This window comes from Ranitomeya imitator, chromosome 2, assembly GCF_032444005.1.
Source record: "Ranitomeya imitator isolate aRanImi1 chromosome 2, aRanImi1.pri, whole genome shotgun sequence".
Taxonomy (NCBI): domain Eukaryota; kingdom Metazoa; phylum Chordata; class Amphibia; order Anura; family Dendrobatidae; genus Ranitomeya; species Ranitomeya imitator.
In genome coordinates this window covers 382729120-382746094 of record NC_091283.1, presented here as the reverse complement: position 1 = coordinate 382746094, position 16975 = coordinate 382729120, and the positions used below count along the sequence as shown (strand labels likewise).

General features: G+C 43.3%; 1 protein-coding gene and 1 long non-coding RNA gene across 2 annotated transcripts in view; one reads left to right on the top strand and one right to left on the bottom strand.

Moving 5' to 3' along the window:
• Positions 1-16198, bottom strand: part of LOC138664076 (zinc finger protein OZF-like) — a 35269-nt gene extending 19071 nt beyond the window's left edge. The window contains exons 1-6 of the mRNA XM_069750506.1: positions 15624-16198; positions 5522-5670; positions 5213-5392; positions 5015-5138; positions 4834-4931; positions 2145-2235 (exon numbers count right to left, since the gene is read on the bottom strand). Of these exons, the coding sequence (XP_069606607.1) occupies positions 2145-2235; positions 4834-4931; positions 5015-5138; positions 5213-5392; positions 5522-5599 (571 nt within the window). The 5' untranslated portion in view covers positions 5600-5670; positions 15624-16198. The remainder of the gene's footprint in view (positions 1-2144; positions 2236-4833; positions 4932-5014; positions 5139-5212; positions 5393-5521; positions 5671-15623) is intronic.
• Positions 7101-8117, top strand: LOC138664094 (uncharacterized). The gene is made up of 5 exons (XR_011318288.1): positions 7101-7204; positions 7298-7363; positions 7453-7520; positions 7769-7875; positions 7983-8117. It is a non-coding gene; the product is annotated as an uncharacterized lncRNA (long non-coding RNA).
• Positions 16199-16975: the final 777 nt, after the last annotated feature.

Genomic DNA, 16975 nt, shown 5'->3' with positions numbered 1-16975 from the left:
TCTTTGGGGTCTCGGCTACCCCCGGCAGCCGAGACCCCAAAGATTCTAGCGGGGCCGGCCGGCGGGCGCACTGCGCATGCACCCGCCATTTTCAAGATGGCGGCGCCCACCGGGAGCCACGAGGAGCATCGGGGGAGATAGGTAAGTATTGGGGGGCTACCTGGGACCCCTTTTCTCTATCCTCCGATGTGCGATCACATCGGAGGATAGAGAAATTAAAAAGAGATTGCGTTTTTTGTTTTTTTTTTGCGATCGCCGGTAAACGGTTAATTACCGGCGATCGCAAATGCGGGGTGGGTTAAAAAAAACCCGAATCATGTTCTCTGGGGTCTCGGCTACCCCCGGCAGCCGAGACCCCGGGGAAAATCCGACTCTGGGGGGCGCTATTTACTTTTTCCACAGCGCGCTGTGGTTTAAGTACCCTTAGCGGCCGCCGTTAAAAGGCGTATCGGCGGTCCCTAAGGGGTTAAAGAAATGTATTTATTACAACAATTTTTTTTCTTTATGTAGGATTTTTTTTTTTTAACACATGTAAATATTTTTTTTTTTTTACTTTTTTACTTTATCATTTGGGACATTATGCTATAGTGTCAGATCGCTGATCTGACACTTTGAAAAGCACTGTGTCAGATCAGCAAGCTGACAGGCAGTGCAGAAGGCTTGCTGGCGCCTGTTCTGAGCAGGCGTTTGCAAGCCACGTCCCTGCAGGACCCAGAAGGATCCCGACGGCCATTTTGGATCACAGTGCGTTGTTCCAATGGTCTCAGGGAAGCACGCAGGGAGGCGGCGGCCCTGATTGTAGCTCGCAGTGGCTGGGATGTCGCAGCCGGTGAGTTTTGCAGGGTAGCTTTCAAGGTGAATGTGTCTCCGCCCGAGTGCGCTAACAATGTGGGCCGTGTGGACGGGGCTTTGCATGTGGAGTGTGGCTATGTGGGGTGGGTGTGGCTTGATACACACACACACAGCTTTATATATATAGATTTCTATAGTAAATTCTATAATTTCCAGGATACGCTTCATTTGGATGAAAATAGAAGGAATTCCCTATTGAAAAATTACTTATACAATTTAAATTTACTTGTCCTGGCCCCTGAAGCGATAAACTCTCTTAGGGCTCTTTCATACCAGATACCGTCGCATTCATACTTGATACTTATTTCTAAGGCGGGAAAATACCACTTGGATTGCTCTAATTGTAGTCCGATTGCCCTACTAACTCTTGAAAATATTTACCTGTATGTTGGCTAATAGACTTAATCAGTGGCTACCCCGGCTTATTAGTAAGGATCAGTTAGGCTTTGACCCTTTTTCCCCGGGAGGGGACAACTTTAGAAGGGCGATAGATTGTATTTTATTTTTGTTGGACACGTCAATCCAAACACTTATTTTAAGTTTAGAAGCAGAGAAGGCATTTGACCGACTTAACTGGTCTTCCTTGTTTGAAACAGTGAAAACATTTGGTATCTCAGGAGCTTTTTTTACAGAATTAAATGCATCGTATAGACCCCCATGCCCTCTTTCCCCCTGCTATATGTAATGTGTATGGAGCCTTTAGTGGCAATGATACGTCAAAATCATAATATCTCGGGTGGAAGTCATAAATAAGGTACTTAAGATTTCACTATTTGGTGATGATGTTTTTTTGACCCTCACTAAACTTCATATAGCACTCCCCAACCTCATGGTTACTTTGAAGGAGTATGGACAACTGTTGGGACATAACTTAAATGCCCCTTAAACAGAGGCCTTACCCTTGAACATTCCCTCTAATATCAATAATCAATTAAGAATTAATAGTTCCAATTCTCCTATAATATTCAGTGAAGTCTAATAAAAGTCAACCTCCCATAAAATCCTCAAAACCATCACACCACATTCACTTTCCATATAACAATTACTGTATAAAACCAACAAACAATATTGAAGTGCAGTCAATGAAACACACAAGCGACACAAGTTAACTATGTATAATATAATTATATATCTCCATCCAGTAGCACAATATTTTCAAAATACTACCCAATAAAACCTGTTCAGAAGGTAACCCCTTAAGAACGCAATCTATATTTGATTTATCACTTTCATTTTTTCCTTCTCTTTCTCTCTAATTTGTGACTTATCTACATTTAATGGTCACTACTCACCTGTGCAGTTATCTGTAGGAATCTCCCCTTTACACCGCTCATCACCCCTCACATATGTCTCTGTAGTATTAATATGGGGCAGAGCTCCACCCTGAAACAAAATATTATAAAAGTCACAGACAGATGTAAATGTTGTGTGAAAGGATTTAGAAGAACAGAAAAGATGAAATAGCGGCAGGTCTCCTGTATAAATCCAACATGTTGACTATTAAATGTAACCAGCAGTCTCCATAATCAAAAAATTGTGAGAAAAATCAAGACAGCATCTATAGTCTATGATCAGTTTTTTCCTGTCATTGAATAGAACATACACTGAATGGTCACATTATTAGAGACACCCACTTGGACCTCATTCGGTCTTCAGAACCTCAGCAAATTGTTAAGTTGTGAATTCCAATGAGTATTAATCCTTCTGCATGAGTAATGTTCATTGATAACAGGATAGGTTTTTACAGTTGCCACAATATAGATGGAGGTGCTGACTTGCTCTGAACAAGTCATTCTTACTTGTAAATAAGATGTTCCATAGGATTAAGAACTAAACACTATAAGGGCCGGCTAAGAAAAAAAAATTAAAAACGTACTGTCATGTTCCTAGAAGCAATCCATGACAAATCGGCCATTGTGGCATCAAGCATTGTCCTGCCGTAAGTGTCCTTCTGACAGAAAAGGATGAACTTAGTTGACCACTGGCCACAAAGCCTAGGTAAGCTCCTGTGCTGAAGAGCTGTTTCATCAGTCTCTATAGTTGTAGATCCAGCATTGCATTCATCTGGACATGATTGTGCACCGCCTGTTCTTAGAACGACTCTTGACAAACACCTCTGACTTCTGACAATGCCCAAGATGTGGTTACAAGGGAAGCAAACTTGGGCACATAAGGCCAATCCCTAGTAATGGTATCAGTATGGGGGTCATTTTTATTGTATTTTATTTTTGACAATGGGACCCTTTTGCTCTCAATCCGTTGATACATATACCCTGAGGATGCTTTAGGGTGAGAAGGAAAATATATATAGATCATTGGAACAAATTATCTTGAGGAAACCTCTAAATATTTTAAACACCTTTATTTATATAATTATGTTTAAGGAAGGTTTTATAAACCGGGTTCAAAGGTCTATAATACTATATTGAGTCAATAATCCTAGGTACTATACTGATTAACACATTTTTAGATTATCTTTATCATACATCTATACAAATATTTAAAAATATATATTTTTTAATTGCTTAAATTATTAATAAACTTTGTTTTTAAAGTATTTCATTTTTCCCTTCATACATTTTGTCCTGGAACATTTCTAAATTTAGATAGTGGTGCATAGTTTATAATTTTAAAGATTTAAGATGGCATATGCAAAATAAATGTATCCACTCTTCAAATCTTGAGACTTATAATCCACATACAGTCCCACACACTAAGTAGTTGTAATTCAGTCTATGTACAAGTACACGCATTTACATATTTTGACAGGGCAAGGCAAGACATGGGGGTGGGGACTTAAGCGCAGGCAGTATATAGAGATGGGATAAGTCTGAAGGCGGTAACCCTGATGAAGGGCGCAGTCCTTCGAAATGCGTAGGTCACCCTTTTGATTCCAGCGGTGCTCTGTAGCCTCTGTGACATCACACGCGAGCAGGTTCTGTCGGCCATTTTTTCCCTTCAGCTGATATCCAGGGACGCCACCGGCCGGGTATTCCCTGGCTCTGCGCAGCCTCTATGTACTCCTGCTGCTTGCCTATCGCAGGAGCACAGTCCGCTCACTGCAATCTACACGCCCAGATGAAACTCTGCAAGCGGAAACTTACCATTACTAGGGTAAGTGATTAGCCATACGTGCCCAAGTTTGCTTCCTTTGTAACCACATCTTGGGCATTGTTTTTTTTCTCTGTACCTGTCCAAACTGGCCAACCTTAGTGGCCTCAATCAGCAACTAAGCCACAATTAAAGGGCTTCAACATACCGTACACTGAGAGACTATTTGCATTATTTTGTATTATTATGGCTAAGTATTCAGTTTTAAACATACACCCTCAAGCGCGGTATCATTTGTTGTGATTTAATGTAGTTTCTCATTGCAAATGTCCACAGAAAACTGATCAAGTCATTCTTATTTGTAAAGCAGATGTTACTTAGGATTAAGATCTGAATACTATAAGGGCCGGGTAAGAATAAAAAAAAATGCACTGTCATGTTCCTAGAAGCAATCCATGACAATATGACCATTGTGGCATCGAGTATTGTCCTGCCGTAAGTGTCCTTCTGCTAGAAAAGGATGAACTTACTTGACCATTGGCCACAAAGCCTAGGTAAGCTCCTGTGCTGAAGAGCTGTTTCTTCAGTCACTATAGTTGTAGATCCAGCATTGCATTCAGCTGCAGGACATGACTGTGCATCGCCTGTTCTTAAAACGACTCTTGATAAACGCCTCTGACTTCTTTAATCCATTACAATGTAGATTCTCATTGCAAATGTCCCCAGAAAACTGATCACTGGATTTCCTGATGAACTCTGGAGTCACTGGTCACATTTCCATTCACGAAAAATTATATTAGAAAAGTTCCGATGTCTCTCATAAAGCGACAGCTCAGTGTAAAATACTGATAGTAAAAACAAGCCTGAAGACAAGATCTTCACAGCTTTCTACACATTAGGGAGATTTTATAATATCTCATCTCCATCTACCTGATGATCCTGAAGAACATTGGGATTTTCTTGCTTACAATCCTGTGAAAGGAGAGGATGGGGACATCTCTCTGGTGTTGTCCTCTTACTTGATAGATCTGGAGGAAACACATACAGGGACTGAATTCATTATTTACATACAGATAATTATAGGCCGTGTGTATATAGTCCTGTCTGTTACCTGGTGATGTGAGAGGCTGGGGAACCTCCATCATGACGTCCTCATACAGATCTTTGTGTCCTTCTAAATACTTCCACTCCTCCATGGAGAAATAGACGGCGACATCCTGACACCTTATAGGAACCTGACACATACAATGATACCGTCATCCCCCCGATCCCTCCATAGCGTTACTGTATAATGTCCCAGCAGTGTCACCTCTCCAGTCAGCAGCTCAATCATCTTGTAGGTGAGTTCTAGAATCTTCTGATCATTGATGTCCTCATGTTTCAGGGGGTGAGGTGGAGGCCCTGTGATTGGGCTCAGGGGTCTTCCCCATCCCTCAGACACAGGGGCCTGACAGCGCTCACTAGAGGTCTTCTTCACTACTGTGTAATCCTGGTTATGGAGAGACACATTAATAAACCTCACTACAGACATTCCCAGAGTCCTCACCTCTCCAGTTCTGTCCATCTGTTATTCCCATAGATAAGAATGATGTAATGTGACGTCATCAGAATCTCTCACCTCTCCAGTAAGCCGGAAGAGGATCTCTAGGGTGAGGTGTAATATCCTCTCCGCCATCTTGTCCCTGTCCCTATCCATCCTTGTAGGGTCACTCAGGAGAATTCTCTTATATAGAAGATCTCCACTGAGAGGTCCGATATTGTAGGGACCTGAATGAGAAACAAGATGATGTAACAGTATTATATTAGACCACTACTGACTCTCTGGTGCTGTGTATATATGTAGACACCTTACATGTATATACACACACATACATTATTATTGCATTACAATAGTTGCCACCCCCCCTCTATTAAAAATGCGATCCCAAAATCACAATTCCAACGGATACACAGGATAGTCTCGGATGAAACTACTAAAAACACTAGACTTAACGAGATGCAACAAAAATTCTCTAACCGTGGTTATCCACAAAAGGCGTTACTTCAAGCTAGACAGTCTGGTGTTGCCAATAGGCCCAACGATAATAATAAACGTATCCCCTTTGTTAGTACATTTCATCCCTTCTCCAATGTGGTACAAGCTACCATTAGACGCCATTGGGGTCTATTGCAGAAAGGTTATCCTACTATCCCTGAGTTTAAGTTACCCTTTCTATCCTGTTTCCGCAGGGCAAAAAAAAAAAATTTACGGGACAAACTAGTGAAGGCGGATGTGGGTTCCAGGAGCACTATATCCAGACAAACCTTTTTACAGACGCAAAAGCGGGGTACATTCCCCTGTCTTGGCTGCCTCCAATGTAATAACGTTCAAAAAGGTTCCAAAGTGTTTCATCCACACACGGGTCAGGGCATCCCGATTAGGGGCTACTATACATGCAACTCCGCATACGTAGTATACCTCATCAAATGCCCCTGCGGGCTTGCCTATGTTGGGGAAACCACCCAACCCATTAAGGACAGGGTCTCACAGCACAAATCCACCATTCGCTGTAATAAAAATCATCTGCCCCTTCCATATCACTTCCATGAAAAAAACCATAATATCTCACAACTTAGATTCCAGGTCCTGGAGCAAATTGAACCTAATAGGAGAGGTATTAATAGGATTAATATCCTCAAAAAGAGAGAGGCTTTCTGGATCTTTACCCTCCAAACCCTAGAGCCTAAAGGTCTCAATAGGGAATATGACGTATCAGCCCTATTGTAATTCATTGTACATTGTTGTTTTCTTGTGTATATTATGTATATACTAATTTGTCTCCTTTTTTTTCTTCTCTTTAGAATCGCTAGATCGCACTACGTGCACCATGTTCACTATACTGGGCACCATTTATACTTCGTATGGTATGACATCTCCTTCTTCCCCTGTGGTATTATGGGAATCCTTTCTGTTCCTTTTTTCCTTGTTCCCCCTTTTTTTTTTTCCCTCTCCCTGTTGTCCATTATCTCTCTGCATAGCGCTATTGTTATGCGCTTCTTCCCCTTGTCACTCTCCTCACACTATCTTATTTACACCATTGACACCTTTACAGCTCTGACAGGCACTTTGCCTGCGGTCACATGACCGCTCCCAGCATCCTGCACATCTAGGGATTCCTTCCCCTGTACTGCCCTCCCCCACTCTGTGGGTGGTCACATGACCACTATGACATCACTAGTCTCCAGGATTTATACCAGGAAGTGCCAACCCTCCTGTAGCGTCGCTCTCCTCTGCTCTGCACTACTAGCGCTCAGGATCCAGGTATGCCGGCGGTTACTGCACCCCTCCTCCCCTGTATCTTCTGTTATCTACCCCATTATATATCTCCTAACCCGGTCACATTATCTCCTACAGCGCCGTTACTCCCTCCAGGCTTTGTGCCTCTCCTCTGGCGCTTCACCTTCCGTTGTGATCCTGCAGGTATATACATTTGCTATGTTTTTAGCTCTCCAGGTTCATGTGTGTTCTCCCCCTTTTTAACCCTTTCCCTCGGCTCTGGCTTTTTATAGCAGACTGCAGCTCCTATATCCCGTGCTCTGGCTGACGCTCATTCAGGCTCATTAGCTTCCTCATCCAGGTAGTTTTTATGCTCCCATTTACTCTATTACCTCTCCTCTGTGTATAGGTCCATACTAGGCAGTCTCCTTCAGGTAGTAGTTATATTACTTTCCTATTTCTCTCTCTTAGGACCCATTCTACCTTGTCTTTTCTTTTCTCCTCTTCACCTTTTTGGTCTTCCCTTTGTTTTTCCTTATTTTCTCCCTATTTTCTGGTGTGCCCAGCTAGATTTATGTGCACAGACTCACGTATCCTTTATTTCTCTAGGTCCTCACGTTAGATCATCCACCATGCTATTCCATATAGCTTCACTGGAGGCGTATTCTATACCACATGTCTGCGCTTCTAATATCTGTATAGTACATTTCTGTGTTGTATCCTTTTACCGTACTTAGCTAGACCTCCTTGTCCTGAGGTCACACCATCACCAGCGTCCTCTCATCTCCAGCACGATTGTTATTTCCCTTATCCAGTATCTCAGCACGGACCATATCTCCACCTCGCACGGAGCACCGTTTATTCTGGATAGTTTCATCTCTCTGGCACATGTCTCCCTACACCAGATGGAGCATCACGTATATGTTTGCCTTTTGTTTTTTCACCGTTAGGTCGATTTTTTTTATTGTTGCATTATATGACGTATACTTCTGCATCATGTGACACTATGTTTATTTTTATATATTTACTAGTCAATGTCTAAGAAACACTCTGACGAAGGTCCGGTGTGGACCGAAAACGTTTAGCGGTTTTGTTTGTCTGGATGCATCAATAAACTAAGAAGCTTTTCTTCTCAAAAATTGAGTGCCAAGTTTCATTCATCTTTAATATACGGGGTGGACACCCTACTTGAGCACCGCCAACCCTCATATCTACTGAGTGCCGTGTTTCCTTACCGTATACACACATATACACACAATACAGTGAAATATCATTGACAGACTAGTACAGAGTGGAGAGGACTTTGTCCTCATGGACTGATTTCAGAGTTTCCCAAAGTGATGTGATGAGACAGTTTTGGAAACTAGACATAGGCAAAGCAGCAAGGCCAGACAGTCTCAGTACACGTGTCCTTTAAGTGGATGCAAACCAGCTGTGTACGGTCTTACAGTACCTGTTTACCTGGAGTCTATAATCACTGAGGTTACCAGTGTTATGGAAGACGTCCTGCCCAGTTCCGGGTCCCAAGGCTACTTTCCTAGATTCCCTGAATGACTATCGCCCTGTGGCAGGGCCGCCATCTGAGTCTCGCACAAGTGAGTAGGAGCCCTTACTGGTGTATATGGCCCGTGAGCTGGGAGGGCCCTGTGTCAGAGTTTTCATAAACCGGAGCTGTGTGGAGGGAGCAGTAGGAGGAGTGTCATTGACAGTTTGGAGAGGCAGCCAATGCTGAGCCACAGGAGGGTGGGACCCCTGTTGGGCAGACTCCACCATCTAATCCCCACTGAGCCTGCGATCGTACAGTATTCTCCCCAGTCACAGTTGTTAAGGATATGTATTTGATATATATTTGATTGTAAAGATACACAAAAAAAACTCTTGTAGACATTTCAACCAATAAACCACAATTCATTTGAGACACGACTCATTGTCCATGTCCTGTGATTACTCCGGCCATATACCTCAAATATACAATTTGGTGGCAGACAATTAAGGCAAGAACACACGCATCTCGTGTGCCCTACCACAGTCAGTGAGCAGCAGGAGCAGCGCAGCCCCCACCAGGTGTCTGATCCTGTGCTGGTGAAGTGTATGGACATTGCCTGACAGGCTCCAGTCCACACATGCAGCAGACGCATCCTCAGTGAGCCGGCCGGTGTGCTCAGTGACAGTGTCAGCCATACTATCAGCATAGCAGCCGCTCACTGAGGACGCTGTTGTGTCCTGACCCCTGCCTATGTGTCAGTTATAGATCCTGATAAGAGCACCTCCTGCAGAGAAGGATTAGGCTGCTGACCCCAATCTGCCCCCTGACGGGACACAGCGGGCCTCCTCTCAAGATTCCCACAGGTGTCATTTGCTCTGAAAAAGGTCAGTCTTCAAAATTGAGCTGTGGTATCCTGTCAGGGGGCATCAGCCTTTTCCTTCCCTGAAGGGGGCCAGGGGGTCAGCAGGACACTGCTCATCAGGATTTATAGCTGAGGAATAGATTCACCTTCCAGAGAGGTCATATAACATAAACACTTTAATATATATATATACTGTATTTTATACATATCACAAGCACAGTATATGTAGAAGTATGCAAAACTGCCACAGTATTACAAAAAATAAGTATTTGAGGTCGAACTCCAACATCAGAGGCTAATTGGACAATATCTGGGCGTCTAACACGGCACCATAATTGAGCCAATTCTCTCGCATGAGAAAATCATCACTCGTGTGACCCCGGCCTTACACTTTTTTCCTTTTATATCCCATAATTAGTCCTAATATTCCTGAAGACTTTATCATATAAGTATCCTTCACTCTACAAGCACTGACCTGAGCATCCATCATATGTACATCTAATATATAAAGCTGAATGTGTGTATGTGTGTGTGTGTGTGTATGTGTGTATGTGTGTATGTGTGTATGTATGTCCCGGATTGGCATCTGCACCGTCGCAGCTACAGCCACAAAATTTTGCACAGTCACACGTCTGGACCCTGAGAGCGTCATAGGCTATGTTGTGAGGTGAAATTTTAACCCCGTGCTTTCCAATTCACCAAACAATTTTGCCCCTATCTACATAATGGGGAAAAAGTGAAAGGAAAAGTGTTGGAGGCGTCTCAGCTACAGCCACAAAATTTTGCACAGTCACACGTCTGGACCCCGAGAGCGTCATAGGCTATGTTGTGAGGTGAAATTTTAACCCCGCGCTTTCCAATTCACCAAACAATTTTGCTCCTATCTACACAATGCGAAAAATTGAAAGGAAAAGTGTAGGAGGCAAATTGACAGCGGCCAGATGTGAACAAGGGGGAATTAAAGAGTGGGAGCGATGGCGCCAAAGAGTATATACCGTACAGTTGCTAAGGTGGGGCCCCGACATGAGATACTCACCACACACGGGGATATAAACACACACACAAAATGCGCCACACACTACCACATGCTTGAACACATATTACCCTCAGCACACATTTAACCACAAATACACCAACCTCGCCACATAAAAGTCGAAACACAAAAGTCGCCACTCAAAACTCGCCACGCGCAGAACTCGCCACATGCAAAAACTAGGCTGTTGCAAAACTTGCCACAAGTGCAAAACTCACCTCATGGAAAACTCGCCACACGCAAAACTTGCACACGCGGAAAAATTGCCACATGCACAAAAGTTGCAACACATGCAAAAGTTGCCTCACACAAAACTTTCACATACTCAAAAAGGCACCACACATAAAACTCGCCACGCGCAAAACTTGCTGCACACAACTTGCTACACTAACCTGTCACATGCAATTCGACACACAAAAAGTTGCTACACGCATGTTGCCACACAAAACTCATCTCACAAAAGTCGCTACATGCATGTCGCCACATGCAACTCAACACACACAACTTGACAAACAAAACTCGCCCTAAAACACACACAAGTCTGGTATTATCCTTCAAAAATAAAAATCTGATTAATAAGCAGACAAACTACAACAAATGTACCATATAGGAAATACGGCAGCTGTCAGTCACATGACCTGTCTATTATGTGTATGTGTGAGCTAATATATACTGCCAGGGGGAGGGCATCCTGTTGGCTGGGGATTTATCAGGCTGCCAATTTAGCTTACAAATACTGAGGTAAAAATACTGAGCAAATAACATGTGAACGAGGTCTAATACAGGAGGAGATGACACACAGGTATATACTATATACAGGGGAGATGACACACAGATATATACTATATACAGGAGAGATGACACACAGGTATATACTATATAGAGGAGGAGATGACATACAGGTACATATATATACAGGAGGAGATGACATACAGGTATATACTATATACAGGAGGAGATGACACACAGGTATATACTATATACAGGAGCAGATGACCTACAGGTATATACTATATACAGGAGGAGATGACATACAGGTATATGCTATATATAGAAGATGACATGCAGGTATATACTATATACAGGAGGAGATGACACAGATATATACTATATACAGGGGAGATGACACACAGGTATATACTATATACAGGAGGAGATGACACACAGGTATATACTATATATAGAAGGAGATGACATTCAGGTATATACTATATATAGGGGAGATGAGACACAGCAGGTATATACTATATACAGGGGAGATGACATACAGGTATATACTATATACAGGAGATGACATTCAGATGTATACTATATATAAGGGAGATGACAAACATGTATATACTGAGGTGATGAGGTGAAAATGAAAAGGTGTGAGTGCAAAATGAGAGGAGTGAGGAAAAAAAGTGGAGTGATCAGAAAATGACAGATGTCAGGTTGAAATGACAAGTGTTAGGGGGGAATGAGAGGAGTGAGGGAGAAAATGAGAAGTGTGAGGGGGAAAATGAAAGATTTGATTGGGAAAATGAGAGGCATGATGGGAAAATAAGACAAGTGAGGTGCTATAACTAACCACAGATATTTACTATGCCCAGGCAACGCCGGGCTCTTCAGCTAGTCCATTTATAAAAACTATATGATTTATTTCAGATCCATAAAAAAAAAAAAAGAGTTCTGTCGGCTCATACAGACATTCAAATAATGATGAATTGGGAGTGGAGGACAACAAATGATACAATGAGGGTGGGGGGAGGTGAGAGCAAAGAATGATGAATTGAGGGTGGGGAAAAGCAAATAATGAATTGGGGAGGAGGAGAGTAAATGATGTACAGAAGCTGAGGGAGAGAAAATGATGATGTATTGGGGGTGGGAGCAAGCCAATGATTATGATTCTGAATTGAGACGGGGGGTGGGAAACATCAAATAATTCTGTATTGAAGTATGGGAGAGAAAATGATGAATTGAAGGGGGTCCTGTTACGATTCATCTGAGGTAGTGTAGAAGTTGGAAAAAAATGGGGAATGTGCTCTGGAATCCGTGCTCTAGATAACATTGTGTTATTTTCTGCAGAGACAAGTCCTGGCTGGACTGAGAGAATTCCCCTCTAAGAACTCACCTGTCCTCTCAGATCATAGTAACATAGTAACATAGTTAGTAAGGCCGAAAAAAGACATTTGTCCATCCAGTTCAGCCTATATTCCATCATAATAAATACCCAGATCTACGTCCTTCTACAGAACCTAATAATTGTATGATACAATATTGTTCTGCTCCAGGAAGACATCCAGGCCTCTCTTGAACCCCTCGACTGAGTTCGCCATCACCACCTCCTCAGGCAAGCAATTCCAGATTCTTACTGCCCTAACAGTAAAGAATCCTCTTCTATGTTGGTGGAAAAACCTTCTCTCCTCCAGACGCAAAGAATGCCCCCTTGTGCCCGTCACCTTCCTTGGTATAAACAGATCCTCAGCGAGATATTTGTATTGTCCCCTTATATACTTATACATGGTTATTAGATCGCCCCTCAGTCGTCTTTTTTCTAGACTAAATAATCCTAATTTCGCTAATCTATCTGGGTATTGTAGTTCTCCCATCCCCTTTATTAATTTTGTTGCCCTCCATTGTACTCTCTCTAGTTCCATTATATCCTTCCTGAGCACCGGTGCCCAAAACTGGACACAGTACTCCATGTGCGGTCTAACTAGGGATTTGTACAGAGGCAGTATAATGCTCTCATCATGTGTATCCAGACCTCTTTTAATGCACCCCATGATCCTGTTTGCCTTGGCAGCTGCTGCCTGGCACTGGCTGCTCCAGGTAAGTTTATCATTAACTAGGATCCCCAAGTCCTTCTCCCTGTCAGATTTACCCAGTGGTTTCCCGTTCAGTGTGTAATGGTGATATTGATTCCCTCTTCCCATGTGTATAACCTTACATTTATCATTGTTAAACCTCATCTGCCACCTTTCAGCCCAAGTTTCCAACTTATCCAGATCCATCTGTAGCAGAATGCTATCTTCTCTTGTATTAACTGCTTTACATAGTTTTGTATCATCTGCAAATATCGATATTTTACTGTGTAAACCTTCTACCAGATCATTAATGAATATGTTGAAGAGAACAGGTCCCAATACTGACCCCTGCGGTACCCCACTGGTCACAGCGACCCAGTTAGAGACTATACCATTTATAACCACCCTCTGCTTTCTATCACTAAGCCAGTTACTAACCCATTTACACACATTTTCCCCCAGACCAAGCATTCTCATTTTGTGTACCAACCTCTTGTGCGGCACGGTATCAAACGCTTTGGAAAAATCGAGATATACCACGTCCAATGACTCACCGTGGTCCAGCCTATAGCTTACCTCTTCATAAAAACTGATTAGATTGGTTTGACAGGAGCGATTTCTCATAAACCCATGCTGATATGGAGTTAAACAGTTATTCCCATTGAGATAATCCAGAATAACATCCCTCAGAAACCCTTCAAATATTTTACCAACAATAGAGGTTAGACTTACTGGCCTATAATTTCCAGGTTCACTTTTAGAGCCCTTTTTGAATATTGGCACCACATTTGCTATGCGCCAGTCCTGCGGAACAGACCCTGTTGCTATAGAGTCACTAAAAATAAGAAATAATGGTTTATCTATTACATTACTTAGTTCTCTTAGTACTCGTGGGTGTATGCCATCCGGACCCGGAGATTTATCTATTTTAATCTTATTTAGCCGGTTTCGCACCTCTTCTTGGGTTAGATTGGTGACCCTTAATATAGGGTTTTCATTGTTTCTTGGGATTTCACCTAGCATTTCATTTTCCACCGTGAATACCGTGGAGAAGAAGGTGTTTAATATGTTAGCTTTTTCCTCGTCATCTACAACCATTCTTTCCTCACTATTTTTTAAGGGGCCTACATTTTCAGTTTTTATTCTTTTACTATTGATATAGTTGAAGAACAGTTTGGGATTAGTTTTACTCTCCTTAGCAATGTGCTTCTCTGTTTCCTTTTTGGCAGCTTTAATTAGTTTTTTAGATAAAGTATTTTTCTCCCTATAGTTTTTTAGAGCTTCAATGGTGCCATCCTGCTTTAGTAGTGCAAATGCTTTCTTTTTACTGTTAATTGCCTGTCTTACTTCTTTGTTTAGCCACATTGGGTTTTTCCTATTTCTAGTCCTTTTATTCCCACAAGGTATAAACCGCTTACACTGCCTATTTAGGATGTTCTTAAACATTTCCCATTTATTATCTGTATTCTCATTTCTGAGGATATTGTCCCAGTCTACCAGATTAAGGGCATCTCTAAGCTGTTCAAACTTTGCCTTCCTAAAGTTCAATGTTTTTGTGACTCCCTGACAAGTCCCCCTAGTGAAAGACAGGTGAAACTGTACAATATTGTGGTCGCTATTTCCTAAATGCCCAACCACCTGCAGATTTGTTATTCTGTCAGGTCTATTAGATAGTATTAGGTCTAAAAGTGCTGCTCCTCTGGTTGGATTCTGCACCAATTGTGAAAGATAATTTTTCTTGGTTATTAGCAGAAACCTGTTGCCTTTATGGGTTTCACAGGTTTCTGTTTCCCAGTTAATATCCGGGTAGTTAAAGTCCCCCATAACCAGGACCTCATTATGGGTTGCAGCTTCATCTATCTGCTTTAGAAGTAGACTTTCCATGGTTTCTGTTATATTTGGGGGTTTGTAACAGACCCCAATGAGAATTTTGTTACCATTTTTCCCTCCATGAATTTCGACCCATATGGACTCGACATCCTCATTCCCTTCGCTAATATCCTCCCTTAAAGTGGACTTTAGACAAGACTTTACATAGAGACAAACCCCTCCTCCTCTCCGATTTTTACGATCCTTTCTAAACAGACTGTAACCCTGTAAGTTAACTGCCCAGTCATAGCTTTCATCTAACCATGTCTCGGTTATTCCCACTATGTCAAAGTTACCTGTAGATATTTCTGCTTCTAGTTCTTCCATCTTGTTTGTCAGGCTTCTGGCGTTTGCGAGCATGCAGTTTAGAGGATTTTGTTTTGTTCCAATCTCCTCACTGTGGATTGTTTTAGAAATGTTCTTACCTCCCTTCTGAGTATGTTTTCCTGGGTCGTCTTTGTTCGAGTCTAATGTTTTTCTTCCCGTCCCCTCTTCTTCTAGTTTAACGCCCTCCTGATGAGTGTAGCGAGTCTTCTGGCGAATGTGTGTTTCCCAGGTTTGTTGAGGTGTAGTCCGTCTCTGGCGAGGAGTCCATCATACCAGTAATTCACACCGTGGTCCAGGAATCCAAATCCTTGTTGTCTGCACCATCGTCTTAGCCAGTTGTTTGCATCAAGGATCCTGTTCCATCTCCTGGTGCCATGCCCGTCTACTGGAAGGATAGAAGAAAAAACTACCTGTGCATCCAGTTCCTTTACTTTCTTCCCCAACTCTTCAAAGTCCTTGCAGATTGTCGGTAGGTCCTTCCTTGCCGTGTCATTGGTGCCAACATGTATCAGAAGAAATGGGTGGACGTCCTTGGAGCTGAAGAGCTTTGGTATCCTATCGGTCACATCCTTGATCATCGCACCTGGAAGGCAGCATACTTCTCTTGCAGTTATGTCCGGTCTGCAGATGGCTGATCCATCACTGGCTTCTCAGGAGGGAGACCTGTGTGCACAGGATAGGACCTGTGATGAGGTCACAGGAGGGGAGGAGTCAGGGGTCACATGATCAGGGGCCTCATTGTCTGCGCTGTCTGCAGGACTCTGCTGTGCTGGTTGTCATGGTGCCGGATGAGGGGAAGTTTCTGTGTGGGGTCATGAGGGGTTTACAGGGTGGATGTAGCAGAGCCGTGTGTGTACGAGGTGTACGGCGCGGAGCCATGTGTGTACGGAGCGGAGCCGTGTGTACGAGGTGTACGGAGCGGAGGCGTGTTTGTACGAGGTGTACGGAGCGGAGGCGTGTTTGTACGAGGTGCACGGAGCGGAGCCAAGGGTGTACGGAGCAGAGCCGTGTGTGTACGAGGTGTACGGAGCGGAGCCGTGTGTGTACGAGGTGTACGGAGCGGAGCCGTGTGTGTACGAGGTGTACGGAGCGGAGCCGTGTGTGTACGAGGTGTATGGAGCGGAGCCGTGTGTGTACGAGGTGTACGGAGCGGAGCCGTGTGTGTACGAGGTGTACGGAGCGGAGCCGTGTGTGTACGAGGTGTACGGAGCGGAGTCGTGTGTGTACGAGGTGTACAGAGCGGAGCCGCCTGTGTAAGAGGTGTACGGATCGGAGCTGCGTGTGTACGAGGTGTACGGAGGGGAGCCATGTGTGTACGAGGCGTACAGAGCGGAGCCGCATGTGTATGAGGTGTACAGATCGGAGCCGCATGTGTACGAGGTGTACGCAGCGGAGCCGCGTTTGTACAAAGTGTACAGAGCGGAGCATTGTGTGTACGAGGTGTACGGAG